At 40.6% G+C, this 18,418-nt stretch overlaps 2 protein-coding genes across 2 annotated transcripts in view; both read left to right on the top strand.

The window, feature by feature from the left end:
* Positions 1 to 1,745: 1,745 nt before the first annotated feature.
* On the top strand, positions 1,746 to 12,259 carry LOC111962492 (ubiquitin-conjugating enzyme E2 N). Its single transcript, XM_023985613.2, has 5 exons — positions 1,746 to 1,973; positions 2,055 to 2,107; positions 7,921 to 8,167; positions 10,136 to 10,276; positions 10,889 to 12,259. Exons 2-5 carry the CDS (start codon positions 2,078 to 2,080, stop codon positions 10,933 to 10,935), a joined length of 465 nt encoding a protein of 154 aa, XP_023841381.1. The 5' UTR covers positions 1,746 to 1,973; positions 2,055 to 2,077; the 3' UTR covers positions 10,936 to 12,259.
* A 2,216-nt stretch (positions 12,260 to 14,475) lies between these two features.
* Positions 14,476 to 18,418, top strand: part of LOC111962491 (diphosphoinositol polyphosphate phosphohydrolase 3-beta) — a 28,461-nt gene continuing 24,518 nt past the window's right edge. The window contains exon 1 of the mRNA XM_023985612.1: positions 14,476 to 15,301. Coding sequence (XP_023841380.1) covers positions 15,203 to 15,301 — 99 coding nt within the window. The 5' untranslated portion in view covers positions 14,476 to 15,202. The remainder of the gene's footprint in view (positions 15,302 to 18,418) is intronic.

Below are 18,418 nucleotides of genomic sequence, written 5' to 3'. Positions count from 1 at the left end.
TCATTGACCTGAGCTCATARAACTAGTTTTTGAGTTTAAAAAAGCATATATGGATTATTTTGACTATAACAAATACTCAGATGAAACGTATTYTGCTATTTATCACAGACTACTTTGTGTCAAAGTTTAATAAGGACTCTCTCCTCCTCGCCAGTGTCATGATCAAAGATATAATCAAGAGCCTCACATACAGTATATAGTTTGGTCATTGTGCTGCCACAGAATGAATTGTGAGCAAGGCCTTATAAAAGCTTTATATACCGGGAACACCACAGGTGTACAAAAGTTAAATAAAACACCCAACAAAATGTATTTTGTGTGTTCAGATGCCCTGTGTGGGCAAAGTCATGGAACCTTATGACAATGAGATTTAATGAACTACATTTTTCAGAGAGAACTTGTAAATTGGTCCAATTTGACCGGAACACAACAGGAGCGTTAAATAAGCAATTTTCCTCATAAATCTACACACAATACCTCAGACTGGAGTAAAGGTTCAKCTTCAACAGGACAATGACCCAAAGTACACAGCCAAGACAACACAGGAGTGGCTTRGGGACAAGTCTCTGAATGTCCTTGAGTGGGCCAGCCAGAGCCCGGACTTGAACCTGATCTAACATCTCTGGAGAGACCTGAAAATAGCTGTGCAGTGACACTTCTCATCGAACCTGACAGCGCATGAGAGGATCTGCAGAGAAGAATGGGAGAAACTCCCCAAAATCAGGTGTGCCAAGCTTGTAGTGTCATACCCAAGAAGATTTGAGGCTGTAATCACTGCCAGAGGTGCTTCAATAAAGTACTGAGTAAAGGATCTGAATATTTATGTAAATGCATTATAAAAATTATAAAAATAATACATTTTCTAAAATTCTATTAACCTGTTTTTGCTTTGTCATTATGGTGTATTGTGTGTAAATTGATGAGGAAAAAAAAGATGTAATCAATTTTAGAATAAGGCAGTAACGTAACAAAACGTGGAAAAAGTCAAGGGGTCTGAATACTTTCCGAATGTACGGTATTTGGCATATTGGGGCTTAGAACAGGTCAAATAACAATACTATGCTTTTAAACAATTTAATTCTGAAATATTCCATTGTCAACTTTGATTGTCATTATCTATTACACTTCCAGTGTCAATCTTAACATTTCAATGTGGCCTGTCGATACTTGTAACTAAATTGAAAAAATATATAAACGCAACATGTAAAGTGTTGGTCCCATGTTTCATGAGCTGAAATAAAAGATCCCAGAAATGTTCCATACGCACAAAAAGCTTAWTTCTCTCAAATGTTGTGCACAAATGTGTTTAAACTCTGTAATAAAGTCCTTTTGTGGGGAAAAACTKATTCTGATTGTACTAAATATAGTACAAGGATGTGAATGAGATGGGGATCTGTCCAATCAATCACTGTCACTTATCATACCCATTAACCATAATAAAATTACATTTTCCATCATCTTTAATGATCGTCTCATGGCGCAGAACTGCAGAACACCGGAAGACGTGTGTGCGCGCGCCTTTCGCTGTCAATGCAAACCAAAGAAAAGAAGCAAGAGAGCTACAGCAAAGATTGTTTATAACTAACCCAAGATAYACCACAGCCTGTCCAATCGGAACAAAGAGTCATAGTTGGCAGAACTAGCTGGGCGGTGGGCAGAGCCAAGGACAAACTAGTGAGATTKTATTGGCGCGTTCTCGTAAACGTTTGCGTGTTTCCGTTAGGGAACACACATGTATTGCACACATGTTTCCGCGTGTGCAATACCTACATTTTCATTTGCAGTCCTTCTAAACAACGCGATTTAAAAAAAACTTTTCCAAAGAGTAAAATCTACTAAATGTAGTTCACTCTGTTCATAACAGAATTTAGTTTTAAGAACAGAAAACTGTYTTGAGATCAAATGTTTCATCGGCCAAAATCCATCTCGTTCATCTTCTCCCACTGGACTTTCTCTCACTACCATATGTGAAAGTGAGTGGAAACGCCAAGCGGATGCTTCACATTTATACATCCGGTAATATATCTGTCTCATTGTTCTATCTGTGGTTACAGCTAAACCCCGCAATAAAGACAAGATGGCAGGACTGCCCCGCAGGATTATTAAGGTAATTATTCAGTGATTTTGACTGAATATTGTTGTTGTGTGTGACAGATCCATAAAACGAGCTAATGCTGAAAATGCTCTGTACTGTTAGCAAATTAGTTAGATTGCATTAGCTGCAAAGTTAGCTACTTCCGTTTCYTCCCTGTTCCATAACCGAATAAGTATCGACGGGTGGGTTAAATACGTCCACGCTTGTTAAAAATGGCGGATACATTTGGTGTTTGTTTATTCGTTAATACACTATACACGGTGAATGTAACATATAGACAAAAAAGCGTTAGCAATCACTGTTACTAGCTAGCTAAAAGGTAAGCCAGCCACCCATTCCAAATAGGCTAGCTAACCGTAAATGTGTTGCAAGGAATAAACAATCAATTAAACAGCCTATTCCCTTAACTGTGCCACAATATAAACGGCTGAAATCTTTATTTTGGGCTAAATTGCTCATGAATAAAAAATATACTTTAACCTTTATTAAAGGATCAATTTAGCAGGCTATTTACTAATCAAAACATGACCATTGTGGCAGATATTTTCCGCAAGGCCTGTGTTAGCTAACTAGCATAAGAAGTTATGGGCAGTGGGCAGGAGACACGGATAACTGCGTACATACTTGGGGGCCAGGGCATAAGCAGGATTTCAGTTTAACTGAGCTTCATTGAAATGGATAGTTCGATTCCACTTACCAGTCAACAATTTCTCTGATTAGAAAGCTAGGTAGTCATGACACAACCATTTTTTTAAATTTTTATTTCACCTTTATTTAACCAGGTAGGCAAGTTGAGAACAAGTTCTCATTTACAATTGCGACCTGGCCAAGATAAAGCAAAGCAGTTCGACACATACAACAACACAGAGTTCACATGTGAGGGTATGAAACAATACATAACAGGAAGGCAATGTAAGTACATATGAGGTAGAAGTGTTATGACGTCTATATACAATGTGAGCAAATGAGGTGAGATAAGGGAGGTAAGAGGCAAAAAAAAGGCCATGGTGGCAGGTAAATACAATATAGCAAGTAAAACACTGGAATGGTAGATTTGCAGTGGAAGAATGTGCAAAGTAGAAATAGAAATAATGGGGTGCAAAGGAGCTAAATAAATAAATACAGTAGGGGAAGAGGTAGTTGTTTGGGCTAAATTATAGATGGGCTATGTACAGGTGCAGTAATCTGTGAGCTGCTCTGACAGCTGGTGCTTAAAGCTAGTGAGGAGGATAATGTTTCCAGTTTCAGAGATTTTTGTAGTTCGTTCCAGTCATTGGCAGCAGAGAACTGGAAGGAGAGGCGCCCGAAGGAGGAATTGGTTTTGGGGGTGACAGAGAGGATATACCTGCTGCGAGCGCGGTGCTACAGGTGGGTGCTGCTATGGTGACCAGCGAGCTGAGATAAGGGGGGACTTTACCTAGGCAGGGTCTTGTAGATGACCTGGAGCCAGTGGTTTGGCGACGAGGATGAGAAGCGACGGGCACAGCCAACGAGAGCGTACAGGTCGCGAGTGGTGGGTAGAAGGGCAATAGGCAAGAAATCAACAAATGTTTTTGTTTGTTAGGCTAGCAAATAATCTATTTAATCATTTTTAATTCAGGCTGTAACAACATTTTAACAGCGTGGACGTATTTAACGCCACCCATAGATACTTATTCTGGTTATGGACAGGGACGAAACGGAAGTAGCTAACTTTGCAGGCTAGTGGCAAATGCAATCGTAACTAATTTGCTAACAGTAAAGAGCATTTTCAGCATTAGCTCGTTTTTATGAAGTCTGTAACACAGAACAACAAGGATTATAATTATATTTCAGACATCGACTGTGCTGACACAAAATCAATAGAACTTTATAATTTTGACATCACACTAAGAGAAGTGGTGAGAGGCCTAGATTACACATAATACTAGTACAGGTGCCTTCATGAAAGTATTCATACGTCCCTTGACTTATTGCACCATTTGTGTTGGTTAAGGGGCTGAATTTAAAAATGGATTAAATAGATAGTTTTTGTTCCGTCACCCATACTACATTGCTGGGGCGATATGTGGCGTATAAAACCATTGATCTCGGTAAAAATATTTTAAATCTAATATAATATATATATATATATTATTAGTATATATATTATATATATATCACACACACACACACAGTGTTTTTTTATTTTACCTTTAATTTAACTAGGCAAGTCAGTTAAGAACAAAGTTCTTATTTACAATAACGGGCCTAGGAACAGTGGGGTTACTGCCTTATTAAGGGGGCAGGACACAGATTTTTACCATGTCAGCTCGGGGATTCGATAGCACCTTAGTGCGAGTTACTGAACGGCCAACGATGCTATCCAGCTATAGGAGCTACTTCTGCGCGTACTAGTCATAAAGGTTTGGACACCTACTCATTCCAGAGTTTTGTCTTTATTTATACTATTTCGCTACATTGGTAGAATAATAGTAGCGAGACTCAAAATAATTAATAACATATGTAATCCATGTAGTAAACCACGAAAATAAGTCGTTATAATCAAATAAAATAATCTATTATGATTAGTGAGTAGTTTCTGTCAAATGTACATGGGAAACAGACTTTCTTAGTCAAATTTGCATGCTTCCAAGAAAAGTTGCTACTAGTTGGCCTCTATCCTACGGTTCTTTTCAACATTTCAATCTTGATCCCSTCCCACAAAAACAATGTCCCCCACACAGGGAATGTTGAGCTGTTGTTCCCATTCCCAAGTTCATGTCCTGTGCCATTGCGAGTTGTCATTGAATCAGTGCTGTTATGCTAACAGAGAGAAGGACAATCACGCAGTGGTGGCGGCTGGTGTGTGAGTAAGGGAGGGAACACACATGATGGTTACATTGGTTTGATGTGGTGGGAAAAGGAGAAGTTCTGGGAACTGTTCCCAGTGAGCTTGGCCCCCTGAGCCCCTATGAGCGTGTGACTGGTCCTGGAGCCACTCGCTTGTCTGTGTTTGGACTGTGTTTTTGTCTATGGGTTATCTGAAACATTTCAGGAATCTCGCTCCGAGTTGCATTTGGGGAAATAAAAAACAGCAGCAGGAACAGTGGCTACTGCTGGGCAACTATTTTTTTRCCCCTCTATTAGTTGTCTGTCTGTCAAAGCTGCCTGTAGATAGATCTAGGCTAACACAGTTGATTTATTAAGCTACATTGCTCTGTTGACCTGGGATGTCATTCAGCCTGACCTGTAGCATCATCATTGTAGAGGGAGGCTATTTATTGTCTGAAGAGTGCTCAAGATTTTGTTAGGATTATCCACTTGAATTAAGTATAAAGTCATGAAAGGAAAATTTCTAAAGATTGGTATTGGTGTTTTAGGCTTCCATTTAGGCTGTTGGAAAAATAGATATAGGCGAGTGAAGAGGAATAGGCCTAGACCTGTAAAAGTCCATTGTTATTGCTGCACCTGCAGTATTCCTTCAGTGGCTCCTTGTTGTACACCTCTCTGGCTCAGGTGTGTAACCCAGTCAGCCTCATGCATACCATAAGGATGTATCAGATTCCTTTTGCTCCATCACATTGAGATGGGTGTGAGTTTCAACAGGTCACAGCCCTGAGTCCGGGACATTTGGCTGCCACGATGAGCTAGTCAGCCTATAGTCTGATGACGTACTCTTGCTGCTGCAGTGGTTGATGGGAAAGTTAACCCTAGTTGTCACCTGGGTCGTATTCCTTTGGACACGCTACAGGAAAAAAAAAATGGAGCCAGTTTTGTAACGGAAAACCCAAATAAGCATTTTTGGGGGGGAACAAATACAGGTAGTCATTCCCTGTTTCAGTCAGTTTTCTTCTGTATTGGTGCTTAATAATAATAATAATAATAATAAATATGACTCTGTGTCATCTCCAAAAGCCCTTAGCACATTGCAGAGAATGGGAGAAATCTGACTCGGCTGCCTGATATTCTGCTTTAGGTGCTATTGCAGCCAGCTACAGAGGTGTGTGTGTGTGTGCTTAAGTGATATACTGTATACCGGGGTATTTTGTGGGTGTGTGCTATGCCACTGAATAAGTTAAGTAGAACTAAAAGAAATCTAGGATGTCAAATAAATTATATCCAGCCCCGTGCTCCTGCTACATGCAGTTGGTTTGCTAAGTGGCTAGATTTCAAGATCTTGGTTACAGCAGAGACATTCAATCCCCTCCTGGATCAAGATCCCTGTTGCCTAAATTGTTTTGTGTGTAAAATAAATGAATAAAAAATGGTTTATTTTGTATATTTTTATAGCGCCCCTTGTGTGCACTACCGGTAATACCGGTATGGTACAGAAACGGTATGACAATTTGGATACCGCCCAACCCGTGTGTGTGAGAGAGAGAGAAAGGAGAAGACCACAATGCACCTCTTGGCAACAGGTCTCCTTTGTAAGCGATTAGGCTAAGTGTAGTGAGTCACTGGTTGCTGCCAAGTTGGAGGCGTGGCCCAGGACAGGTTGCTTGTGTTTTTCCCATCCATTTGATGGAGAATTGTTAGGCTAGATGTTTTCGGCTGTAGGCGATGTCTTTGAAAGATTGATCAGTACTAACGCTGATAAAAAGGATAAATCTAAAATGTGCCATTTTTCTTCTATTGTTAGGGTTGAGCTAGCAAGGGAACATAAACTTGTCTGCTGAACCATGGTTACCACCACTAGATTGATAGATTCCAAATGGGAAAGCACAGAATGAACATTGTGGCAGGTAGCCTACATGCTAAGACAACTCCAGTACGCTTCCTAGAAAATGAAACCTTTGAAATATTGAAAGTAAGCTGCTATGTGAAAGTGAGGTATTTGTCACAGTTAACAGCATGCTTTTCAAGAGCTACTAGAGGGGTCAGGGCAGGCTCTAGTCCATGTGTCAGGAATGACATGGAACAATCTGTCCTCTTGGAGGACGTGTAAAGGACAGTGAATGTCCTGTTCGTCAACTGATCGCTCAGTGCGCTGTTGACGTCTGGCTGCCGACATTCTCGTATGGCCGGCACTCTGTTCAGTGGTGCTAATTACTCTCGGCAGGCAAACATTATTGGTGTGTCCGAGACTTTAGGCTGCTTTTCACTTAGGCTGCTTTTCACTTAGGCTGCTTTTCACATAGGCTAGGCCTATCTTAAGTTCTCTGTTCTAGTCTAGACAAATACTCCAAAATCACACAATGACAAAGGTGCATAAAGATGGAAGAATTCAGATATGATGTCATTGTTTTTAGCACTGCCCACAGTGTTCTTAAACTACGGTGCGTGACATGGTTCAATGTGCCAGTAAATTAACTTTTTCTTTTTTTAAATTGCTGCAGTCTTGGAGCTAGAATTTGGATCATGTATACTATGCTAATGCTTATAATAAAACTAATGGAAGAGCAGTGTACAAAAGGTGAACTTAGCAAACAAGGCATTTGATCCAAGAATATSGGGGGCCGCCGTCTTTATGCATCTTTGCCATTGTCCCTGGCTACGTCCCGATTCCCTACCATTCTCCCTGTCATGGATTTCCAACCATTGGACTGGTATAAGAATAATAATCATATGCATTTCTCAGGTGCTTTTATCCTAAGCGATTTACAGTTGTGCATATATTTTGCATACGTGTAGTCCCGGGTATCAAACTCACTATTCTGGCGTTGCAAGTGCCAWGCTCTACCAACTGAGCTACAGAGGACATTGGCTGGAGGGAGTTTCCTCATTAGAAGGGAGTATGCAATTACAAACTTTGGGAGAAGGGTGGAGAATCAGAACGCAGCCACTGTACCTTTCCTCACTSTGATTGTGTGTCTGTATTTGCATAGAGGTATACCCTGTTTCTATGTCTGTCGTTTGTTTGTCAGGAGACTCAGCGCTTGATGGCTGAGCCTGTCCCAGGCATTAAGGCGGAGCCTGACGAAGGGAACGCCCGCTACTTCCATGTCGTCATCGCCGGGCCCCAGGACTCACCCTTCGAAGGCGGCACGTTTAAACTTGAACTTTTTCTCCCCGAGGAATACCCCATGGCAGCTCCAAAAGTACGCTTTATGACCAAAATATACCACCCCAACGTAGACAAGCTGGGAAGAATATGTCTAGACATCTTGAAAGGTAAGAAAAGCTTGACTCTTTGTTTTGCACCAACATGGTAGCCCGGCATCCAAAGTGATTTTGCTACGTTTCACCGTTGTTTCAGTTCATGTTAAGTTAGTTAATGGGGAGCATTTCAACATGGCAAGTTTTGAAAAAAATMGTTTATTTGTCAGTACAATGTGGCTGCTTGAAAATGAAGATTTTGGCCTAGATTGTTAGCAATAATGGAGCAAATMATGTCAGTATTGAAAATATTGAGTAGGTAGATGTTGCAGGTGCAGCTGATACAGGGTCAGATATTCCTTTCATACCCCTAAACATTTCTGTCAATTTTGCTGCAGACTAAGTGACCCTCATTAACCATTCAACAAACAGTAAATAAAAATATATTTAACAGTAAAATGAGGTGGCCAACAGAGAYAACTATCAGAGATCTGTATATAATGACGAGATGCTTTAGGCCCAAAATAATCCCATAGAATAGCATTGGACTTATTTTAGACAGATTTTGCAAGAGTGAAACCTCTCACTTCGACTCTTCCTCTCTGATACTAACGTTATTTGTGCATACAAGGACCTGACATTTTTCATGAAGAGCTTAATGGAAACATGCAACGTTAGCAAGCCAATCGTCTTACAGTCAAAAGGCTATAGCCTATTATTGAACATGCAACTGTAATGAAGCAGCTAATAAAATGTAATTCTCAAACATTTGGCTAAATGTAATTTGCGGAAAACACAGTTCTAAACAGAGCACCTAATGTGAGCAGTTCCATATGTGACAGAGATGAACAGCTCTGTTAGAAACTTAGAAAGAGGGGGYCTCTAATAGCAACTACTATGATGGGTTGCAAATATGACTAGGATTGTGCCTTTGGCTTCTGGACAATGAAAGAAAGTTGATATGAAAACCAGTAGAACTGGAGAGAAGGGCTGGGTAATGGCAGTCTTTATAAAATAATTCACTTCTATGGATGGATTTTGATAAGGCTACTTTGAAGCAAGGTAAGACATTATTTGAAGTGAAGTAAAACGTTCAGGTTCCAAACAATTTTAATGCCTCAAGCTCACATTGCAAAGTGGTGGGTGACCCGCTGATAGTAAATGGTAGGCAGGCAAAAGCATATGCATCCGAATGGGATGGGAGAAATAAAAATGGCTCCTTTTTTAAAATAGTGGCAACCAACGTTATCTGATTCTCGGTCTGACATTTAGGGACGTCTACCTTTCTGGAAATATCACGATATATTTGCTATTGGGGGGGGGGGGGTCGATAGTTAAATATCAGGATATTATTTCCCTTKATAGCTTGTTCTCCATCTTCTTTTGAAATAGGGAGCCAATTTGTTTTCAGCACTTTTTTATTTCTATGACTGATAAAAATGCATTCTCATGGCTCCCTCTGCAGCAGACATCTGAAACATGGAACATCAGTTCCAAAGTACCATGATAATATTGTATCCTGAGGTCCCTGGCAATTCCCAGCCCTAATATTTGACCTGTTTTATCATCAAAATTATTTATGTACAATCCAGGTGACTGATAACAGATACTGGGGATATGAGACCGCATTAACTTGTCTGTCACATTGCTGCAACTGCTCTGTTTCTCTGTCATGCACGTCAGTAAGTTCAGGCTTGTTAGTGGGACAGGCCTGGGCATTGTTTCCTGCCATATCCCCACTGCGTTAGAATCATGTTTGGCCTGCGAGCACTATGAGGGATTTGCCTTTTTAGTCTCGCTGAAAAGATCAAGAGCCTCTCCGATTACACTTTTGACCTCTCACTCAAGCCGCATCTCCCCATTGCTGCGACATGCCACTAACTGCCTATCCACATCACTCAAACTAGAAACATTGCTCAAACCTCTCACCTGCCTCCCTCGCTCCCCCTTTTTCCTCCTTCCTTCATCCCTCACTTTCTCCCCCGTTCCCTCACTTTCTCCCCCTCGTTTGTCCTTTTTTGTTCTCATCAAATCTCTTCACAGATAAATGGTCTCCAGCCTTGCAGATCCGTACTGTCCTGCTATCAATCCAGGCATTACTAAGTGCTCCCAACCCTGATGATCCTCTAGCGAATGATGTTGCGGAGCAGTGGAAGTCCAATGAAGCTCAAGCCATAGAGACGGGTAAGTCTAGATGAAGCCCGGCTCTGAGGGGAGAGTGTAAGAACACTCATGACCTGCAAAACGACTAACTAAATTCTAAAGCTGACCCTTACCATTACCTAATTTTAACCAGTTCTGAAATTAAATATAGTTTTACAGGTCAGGAGTATCTGTATAGCCTTTTCCGGCTCTGAGCAGTGCACTCCTACCCCCTCACCACCCCCACTTGCCTGTGTCATGTTCGTTATGGCATGCAATGGAAAGGTTAAAATGTTTCGCAACAGTAAGGGAAAATTAAACTTTTCTTTTTAGACAAGTCCAGGTAATTTTATTGTGTGGTGCCTAAAGAACACAACCTTGTTAAAATTGTACTTCAGTCTCTAAATGTAGGCTACCATTCAGCCAATCCTTTGATAAACATTTAACTGTTARATTATAGCTTTTTCACTCTGTAGCCAATCATGCAAAGCAAGTACAAATGTGACAAAGTTAACTTGAAGCCTCAAGGATTCTACCGGAAGACTAATAATGAACTAACTCTCAGTCACCAAAGCATGTCGTTTTTTAGAACAGACTATAATGGACCTAGTCTTGCTTTCTGACCTCATCTCTCTTCCTTATTTTGTGTTGCAGCCCGGACATGGACCAGGCTTTACGCTCAAAACAACATAGAAGTGTAGAAAACGTAAAACAAGCGGAAAGAAACTGAGCGGGAAGTCAGTGTGAGAACACACTCCTTATTTCTGCCAAGACCTCTTCTTCTTCCTACTTCATTTGCATTTAAAGGACACCGTCTTGGAGAAAAAAAAAGGTATTATTATAATAAAATAAACATTTAAGGAATATATTAAAAAAGAGGAAAAAGACAAGTAAATTGGTGATTTTAAATGCACATAAGAGAAAAAATACTTAACTGGTCATCTTTGTCCTAACTCACTACTGTTCAGATGCATGGGCAGCCAGGGTTGAGATCTAACTCACCACCTGGCTTTCTTTTTCCATTGATTTGGGAGGAAACCGCCAACCTCTGCTTTTAACTAGCTTCGTAAAGAAAAAGAAAAAAACGAAGTGTTTCTGTCCCATGTTTTTTTTCGGAGGGGGTGGGTTTGAGGGAGASAGTGGGGGTTCTTGTCCAAGATGGCCAAACTTTTAAAAACTTTTCTTTTAACTTTGTTTTCTCTTGTTTTCGCTGGTTGTTTATTGAAGTCCGCTGATTAGCCCCATGTAGTAGACACACCCTTTGATACAGGCTATTGTTGGACTCATTACCCTGTTGAAGGCCAAGCCGCAAAAAAAAAATCAACATAGCGCCTGCTAAACCACTTTAACATGAAATACAAAGTAATGATATAACGACTAAACAATGATTCTGAGCCTGCCACCATCATCACGTTTAACTGTTGCAACCGCTGTCCGTGTAGAGACCCTAACGTAGGCTTGTGGCGGAGGGAGGGCAGTAGGGAGTCGGACAGGAATTCCATAACTTTCTTCTGTTTTAGGAATATATTGTTTGTCTCGTCTCTCCTTTTATTTGATATGGATGTTTTCCTGACATCGCTTTACTACTACAAATGACCCTCGGGCTACATGGCTCTTTTAGCTTCTTGTTCTTCCTGTTTGTCACAATCTAATGCTACAAGACACAACGGTTTACTGCCTTCCCCATGGCATTAATTTCAGAAAAGTGTAATGAGTTGTAAGTTCTGCAGTGTGTGTGTGTTAGGGGGAATTTTGCTCAAGGAGGTTGGGGGGAGGTAAGAGTAGGTGGTTAGGGGTAATGGGGGAATCGCAGGAACAAACTCCAAGAGATCAATGAAGGCTTTTGTCTCAACTGTCAATATTGGTATTTTGTTTGAAAAGTCTGTATTCAATTCACTGTTTGTAAATTCATTATTTCTATTGAACTGGGGGGGAGGGTCACGTTTTCCTGTTCTCCAAATGGTATGAAAACAGTCCACCTGCATTTTTTTTCTGTAAATAAAATCTGTTGATTTAATAAGAAAATGTGTGCCTTTGTTTTTTGAGGAAGTAAGGATGGCAGGCTAGGACTTACAGTATATCCTCAATTCTGTTGTTGAATTGAATATATTGAACTCAACTAGAGGTCGACCGATTAATCTGAATGGCTGATTAATTAGGGACGATTTCAAGATCTCATAACAATCGGAAATTGTGTTTTTGGATGCCGATTATTTTATAAAAAAAAAAAATGTTTTACACCTTTATTTAACTAGACAAGTCAGTTAAGACACATTCTTATTTTCAATAACGGCCTAGGAACGGTGGGTTAACTGCCTTGTTCAGGGCAGAACGACAGATTTTTACCTTGTCAGCTCAGGGATTCAATCTTGCAACCTTACGGTAACTAGTCCAACGCTCTAACCACCTGCCTGTTACGCGATGCAGTAAGAAGCCACGGTAAGTTGCTAGCTAGCATTAAACTATCTTATAAAAAAAACAATAAATCAATCATAATCACTAGGAATAACTACACATGGTTGATGATATTACTAGTTTATCTAGCGTGTCCTGCGCTGCATATAATCGATGCAGGGGGCATTCGCGAAAAAGGACTCGTTGCTCCAAAGTGTACCTAACCATAAAACATCAATGCCTTTCTTAAAATCAATACACAGAAGTATATATTTTTAAACCTGCATATTTAGCTAAAAGAAATCCAGGTTAGCAGGCAATATTAACAGGTGAAATTGTGTCACTTCTCTTGCGTTCATTGCACGCAGAGTCAGGGTATATGCACAGTTTGGGCCGCTGGCTCATTGCGACTAATTTGCCAGAATCTTACGTAATTATGACATAATATTGAAGGTTGTGCAATGTAACAGGAATATTTAGACGTATGGATGCCACCCGTTAGATAAAATACGGAACGGTTCCGTATTTCACTGAAAGAATAAACGTTTTGTTTTCGAGATGATAGTTTCCGGATTCGACCATATTAATGACTACGGCTCGTATTTCTGTGTGTTATTATGTATATATTAAGTCTATGATTTGATAGAGCAGTCTGACTGAGCGATGGTAGGCACCAGCAGGCTCGTAAGCATTCATTCAAACAGCACTTTCGTGCGTTTTGCCAGCAGCTCTGTTTATGACTTCAAGCCTATCAACTCCCGAGATTAGGCTGGTGTAACCGATGTGAAATGGCTAGCTAGTTAGCGGGTGCGTGCTAATAGCTTTTCAAACGTCACTCGCTCTGAGACTTGGATAGTTGTTCCCCTTGCTCTGCATGGGTAATGCTGCTTCGAGGGTGGCTGTTGTCGATGTGTTCCTGGTTCGAGCCCAGGTAGCGGCGAGGAGAGGGATGGAAGCTATACTGTTACACTGGCAATACTAAAGTGCCTATAAGAACATCCAATAGTCAAAGGTATATGAAATACAAATCGTATAGAGAGAAGTAGTCTATAATTCCTATAATAACTACAACCTAAACTTCTTACCTGGCAATATTGAAGACTCATGTTAAAAGGAACCACCAGCTTTCATATTTTCTCATGTTCTGAGCAAGGAACTTAAACGTTAGCTTTTTTACATGCACATATTGCACTTTTACTTTCTTCTCCAACACTTTGTTTTTGCATTATTTAAACCAAATTGAACATTTTTCATTTATTTGAGGCTAAATTGATTTTATTCATGTTTATATTAAGTTAAGTGTTCATCATTCTTGTTGTAATTGTCATTATTACAAATACATTTAAAAATGCCGATAATCGGTATCGGCTTTTTTTTGGTCCTCCAATAATCAGTATCGGTATCGGCGTTGAAAAATCATAATCGGTCGACCTCTAAACTCAACATGACTGCCCTCGGGTGAATTCAGAAAGAAGAGTAACCCTTGCTCATTGCCAGACAGTCTTAATCTTCACTGGTCCTAGATTTTTTGACAATTACTGAATGTATTAGTCTATTCTTCAATTAATATTGTCAAAGTCAGCCACCTCATGGTGATAACAAATAACATTTTCTCACGCCTTCAAAATATATTTATATTTTTCTGTACACATTCCCTCATCCAAAACAACAGGGACACTTAGAATTATTGTATAACAGGGAAGGTGGCTCCTTATTCGATTTACCACTAGAGGACAGCAATGTAACGTTAAGGTTGATACTAGTTTTTGTTAGTGTTGCAGATTTGACTGAGCTGGCTACAATGTAAAATGTATTGGTGGTGAACACTGCATTCAGTCTCGGCGCTTCGAGGGCAAGAGTGCAGTGTTTTTTTATGGACCTCGAAATGGGGAAATTGACTTGCCCAAGAAGAACCAGTTATGCCAGATTTTAAAGTAGACTTACAATTAACCGTAGTTCCGTTAACTTGAAAAGTAGACTGACAACTGAGTGCGTTTCATTTTAGCTTGAGATATGCCTAGTTATTGAAATTTACAATTCCATGGTAACAGTGATGCTYAGATGTGTCATTTTAAAATGTATTCAAGACAAAAACCAAAGATTGCAAAGATAAACAAACCAAAAACCTCTATGCACAATAACGGCATTGCAACCTTTGGTTTTTGTTTGACATTTTAAAGGGACAAATATGAGTCATCACATTGTTAGATGGAATTAACCACATCTAATCGTAGCATGGCGCTGATAGGTGGACACGGCGCAGTACGGAGGTCAGCAGGTTGCGGTGCTCGCGGACCACAGTGGTTTGGCGTAGGGAATATGTGTGTTGACAACGGAAACCAGCCAGACAGCATGTTAGGTAGACAACACTCCGGGATATGCGATGCTTGTATGCGAATAGATGAATAGCGTTTAAATTGGATTGCCTGAAGATTTCTTTGGAGATATTGTGTGCGTGGTTTCTTGTTGCTCTCTTGGCCTAGTAAAGGCACTTGACTTGATCTGGTTAGATCCCCATTCACACCACCTTTCGTATTTCCTTGGAGCACGAAGATTGCAGAATATTGGGAATATATGATGAAGTTTAAACCCAACCAGACGAGGACTTATGATGGTGAAGGTTTCAAGAGACGAGCGGCATGTTTATGCTTCAAGAATGAAAAAGAGGAAGAGGTATGGATGGGACTCACTAAAATCACGTCACTTCGAGACAGCTACGACTTTTCGTATCACTTTAGAACCTACGCGGCAGGTTAGGATAATTAACGTAGCAGGATAGGAACATTAAATTACGGTTTGTGAAAAAGCTCTCCAAACCTGCTACGAAAAGTCAGTTGTATCTAAGTGGCGTAGCTTTAGGGAGTCCCAGGCTAAGACTCGAGATGATTGGTTAGATATGGGATAGATATTCACATTACTGACTCATCACAAGAACACGGCCTATTTAACCAAGTTCAAATGACAAGTTCCTTAAACAGTCTCTTTATAATCAACCAGATCTTGTATTGAAATCCCCAGAAAATCTTCAGTAGAAAACTTAACATCTAAATGGATTTTGTCTACCTATGTGACAAATTCCTAAGTCAAATCAAATATTATTTGTCACATGCGTCGAATACAACAGGTGTAGACTACGGTGAAATGCTTACTTACGAGCCGTTTCCCAACAAAAATGCAGGAAATAGTAACACAATAAAATAATAACGAGGCTATATGCAAGGAGTACCGGTACCGAGTCAATGTGCAGTACGAGGTAGTTTAGTGTTGAGATAATAGGGGTAAAAGTGACTAGGCAATTAGGATAGATAATAAACAGAGTAGCCGCAGTATATATGGAGTGTGTGTGTGTGTGTGTGTGTGTGTGTGTGTGTGTGTGGGTAGAGTACCGTGAGTGTGCATAGAGTCAGTGCAACAAAAAAAAGTGGGTCAATGCAAATAGTCTGGGTAGCCATTTGATTAACTGTTAAACAGACTTATGGCTTGGGGGTAGAAGCTGTACAGGAGCCTTTTGTTCCCAGACTTGGCGCTCTGGTACCGTTTGCCGTATGATAGCAGAGACAACAGGCTATGACTTGGGTGACTGGAATCTTTGACACTTTGTATGGCCTTTTGACATCGCCTGGTATAGAGGTCCTGGATGGCAGGGAGCTCGGCCCCAGTGATGTACTAGGTTGTACGCACTACGCTCTGTAGCACCTTYCGGTCAGATGCTTAGCAGTTTCCTTACCAAGTGGTGATGCAGCCAGTCAAGATGCTCTCAATGGTGCAGCTGTATACCTTTTTGAGGATCTGTGGGCCCACGCCAAATTTTGTCAGCCTCCTGAGGGGGAAGAGGTATTTTCGTGCCCTCTTTTCATGATTGTTGGAGTGTTTGGACCACGATAGGTCCTTAGTGATGTGGACACTGAGGGACTTGAAGCTCTCAACCTGCTCCATCGATATGAATGGGGACGTGCTCAGCCCTGCGTTTCCAGTAGTCCACGATCAGCTCCTCTGTCTTGCTGACGTTGAGGGAGAGGTTGTCCTGGCACCACACTACCAGGTCTCTGACCACCTACCTATAGGCTGTCTCATCGTCGTAGGTATTACAGACTAGGTCAGGGAGAGGTTGAAAATGTCAGGTCAGCACATGCTCTGAGTAAGCATCCTGGAAATCCGTTTACAAACCTGTTTGTACCTGAGTGATCACTGTCATCAGGAACAGCTGATGCTCTGATGCATTGTTCAGTGTTGCTTGCCTCGAAGGAAGGCATTTACAGTGCCTTCAGAAAGCTTTCATGATTTATTCCACATTTTGTGTTACAGCCTGAATTCAAAATTGATTTAAAAAAAAATCTACACCCATCTACACACAATACCACATTACCGCAAGGTGAAAACATGTTTTTAGAAATTCTTGCAAATTTATTGAAAATGAAATACAGAAATATCTCATTTTACATAAGTATTCACACCCCTGGGAGTATTCAATGTCTACTTTTTTTTATTTTACCCATCTACCAATAGGTGCCCTTCTTTATGAGCCATTGGAAAACCTCCTTGATCTTTGTGTTTGAATCTGTGTTTGAAATGCACTGCTTAACTGAGGGACCATACAGAGAATTGTACGTGTAGGGTATATAGATGAGGTAGTCATTCAAAACTCATGTTAAACACTATTATTACACACAGCGAGTCCATGCAACTTATTATGTGACTTGTTAAGCACATTTTTACTCCTGAACTTATTTAGGCTTGCCATAACAAAAGGGTTGAATACTTATTGACTCAAGACATTTCAGCTTTTCATTTTTCATTAATTTGTAAAACATTTCGAYAAACATAATTCCACTTTGACATTATTGAGTATTGTGTGTAGACAAGTGACAAAAAATCTCAATMTAATCAATTTTAAATTCAGGCTGTAACACAACAAAAAGGGGTGTGAATACTTTCTGAAGGCATGGTAGCTCATCTGGTAGGCTCACGTCATTGGGCAGCTCACAGCTGGGTTTCCCTTTGTAATCTGTGATAGTTTGCAAGTCCTGCCACATCCAACAAGCGTCAGAGCCAGTGTAGTAGTATTCAATCTCAGTCGTGTATTGACGCTTTGCCTGTTTGATGGTTTGTCGGAGGGCGTAGGAGGATTTATAATAAGGGTCCGGATTAGTGTCCCGCTCCTTGAAAGCAGCAGCTCTAGCCTTTAGCTCAGTGCGGATGTTGCCTGTATGGCTTCTGGTTGGGACAAGTACGTATGGTCAATGTCGGGATGACGTCGTCGATGCACTTATTAATGAAGCCAGTGACTGATGTAAACTCCTCAATGCCATTGGATAAATCCCAGAACATATTCCAGTCTATGCTAGCAAAACAGTCCTGTAGCTTAGCATCCCTTTCATCGGACCACTTCCGTATTGAGCGTGTCACTGGTACTTCCTGTTTGAGTTTTTGCTTGTAAGCAGGAATCAGGGGTATAGAGTTATGGTCAGATTTGACTAATGGAAGGCGAGGGAGAGCTTTGTATGCATCTATGTGTGGAGTAAAGGTGAACCAGAGTTGTTTCACCTCCAAATAAACTCTCTTCCTTAATATTAGAGATTGTGCACCAGCTGTTGTTAACAAAGAGAAACACACCATCCCCCTTGAGTGTACCCACCACTGCCGTTTTGTCCTGCTGACGGATAGAAAAACCAGCTAGATTTATATTTTCAAAGTCCTTGTTTAGCCGTAACTCTGAGAAACATAGGATATTGCAGTTCTTCAGATCACTTTGATAGGTTAGTCTCGAACGGAGCTCGTCCAGTTTAATCC

This window comes from Salvelinus sp. IW2-2015, linkage group LG4q.1:29, assembly GCF_002910315.2.
Source record: "Salvelinus sp. IW2-2015 linkage group LG4q.1:29, ASM291031v2, whole genome shotgun sequence".
NCBI lineage: Eukaryota > Metazoa > Chordata > Actinopteri > Salmoniformes > Salmonidae > Salvelinus > Salvelinus sp. IW2-2015.
The sequence above is the reverse complement of the archived record's forward strand: the minus strand, read 5'-3'. Positions and strand labels throughout refer to the sequence as shown.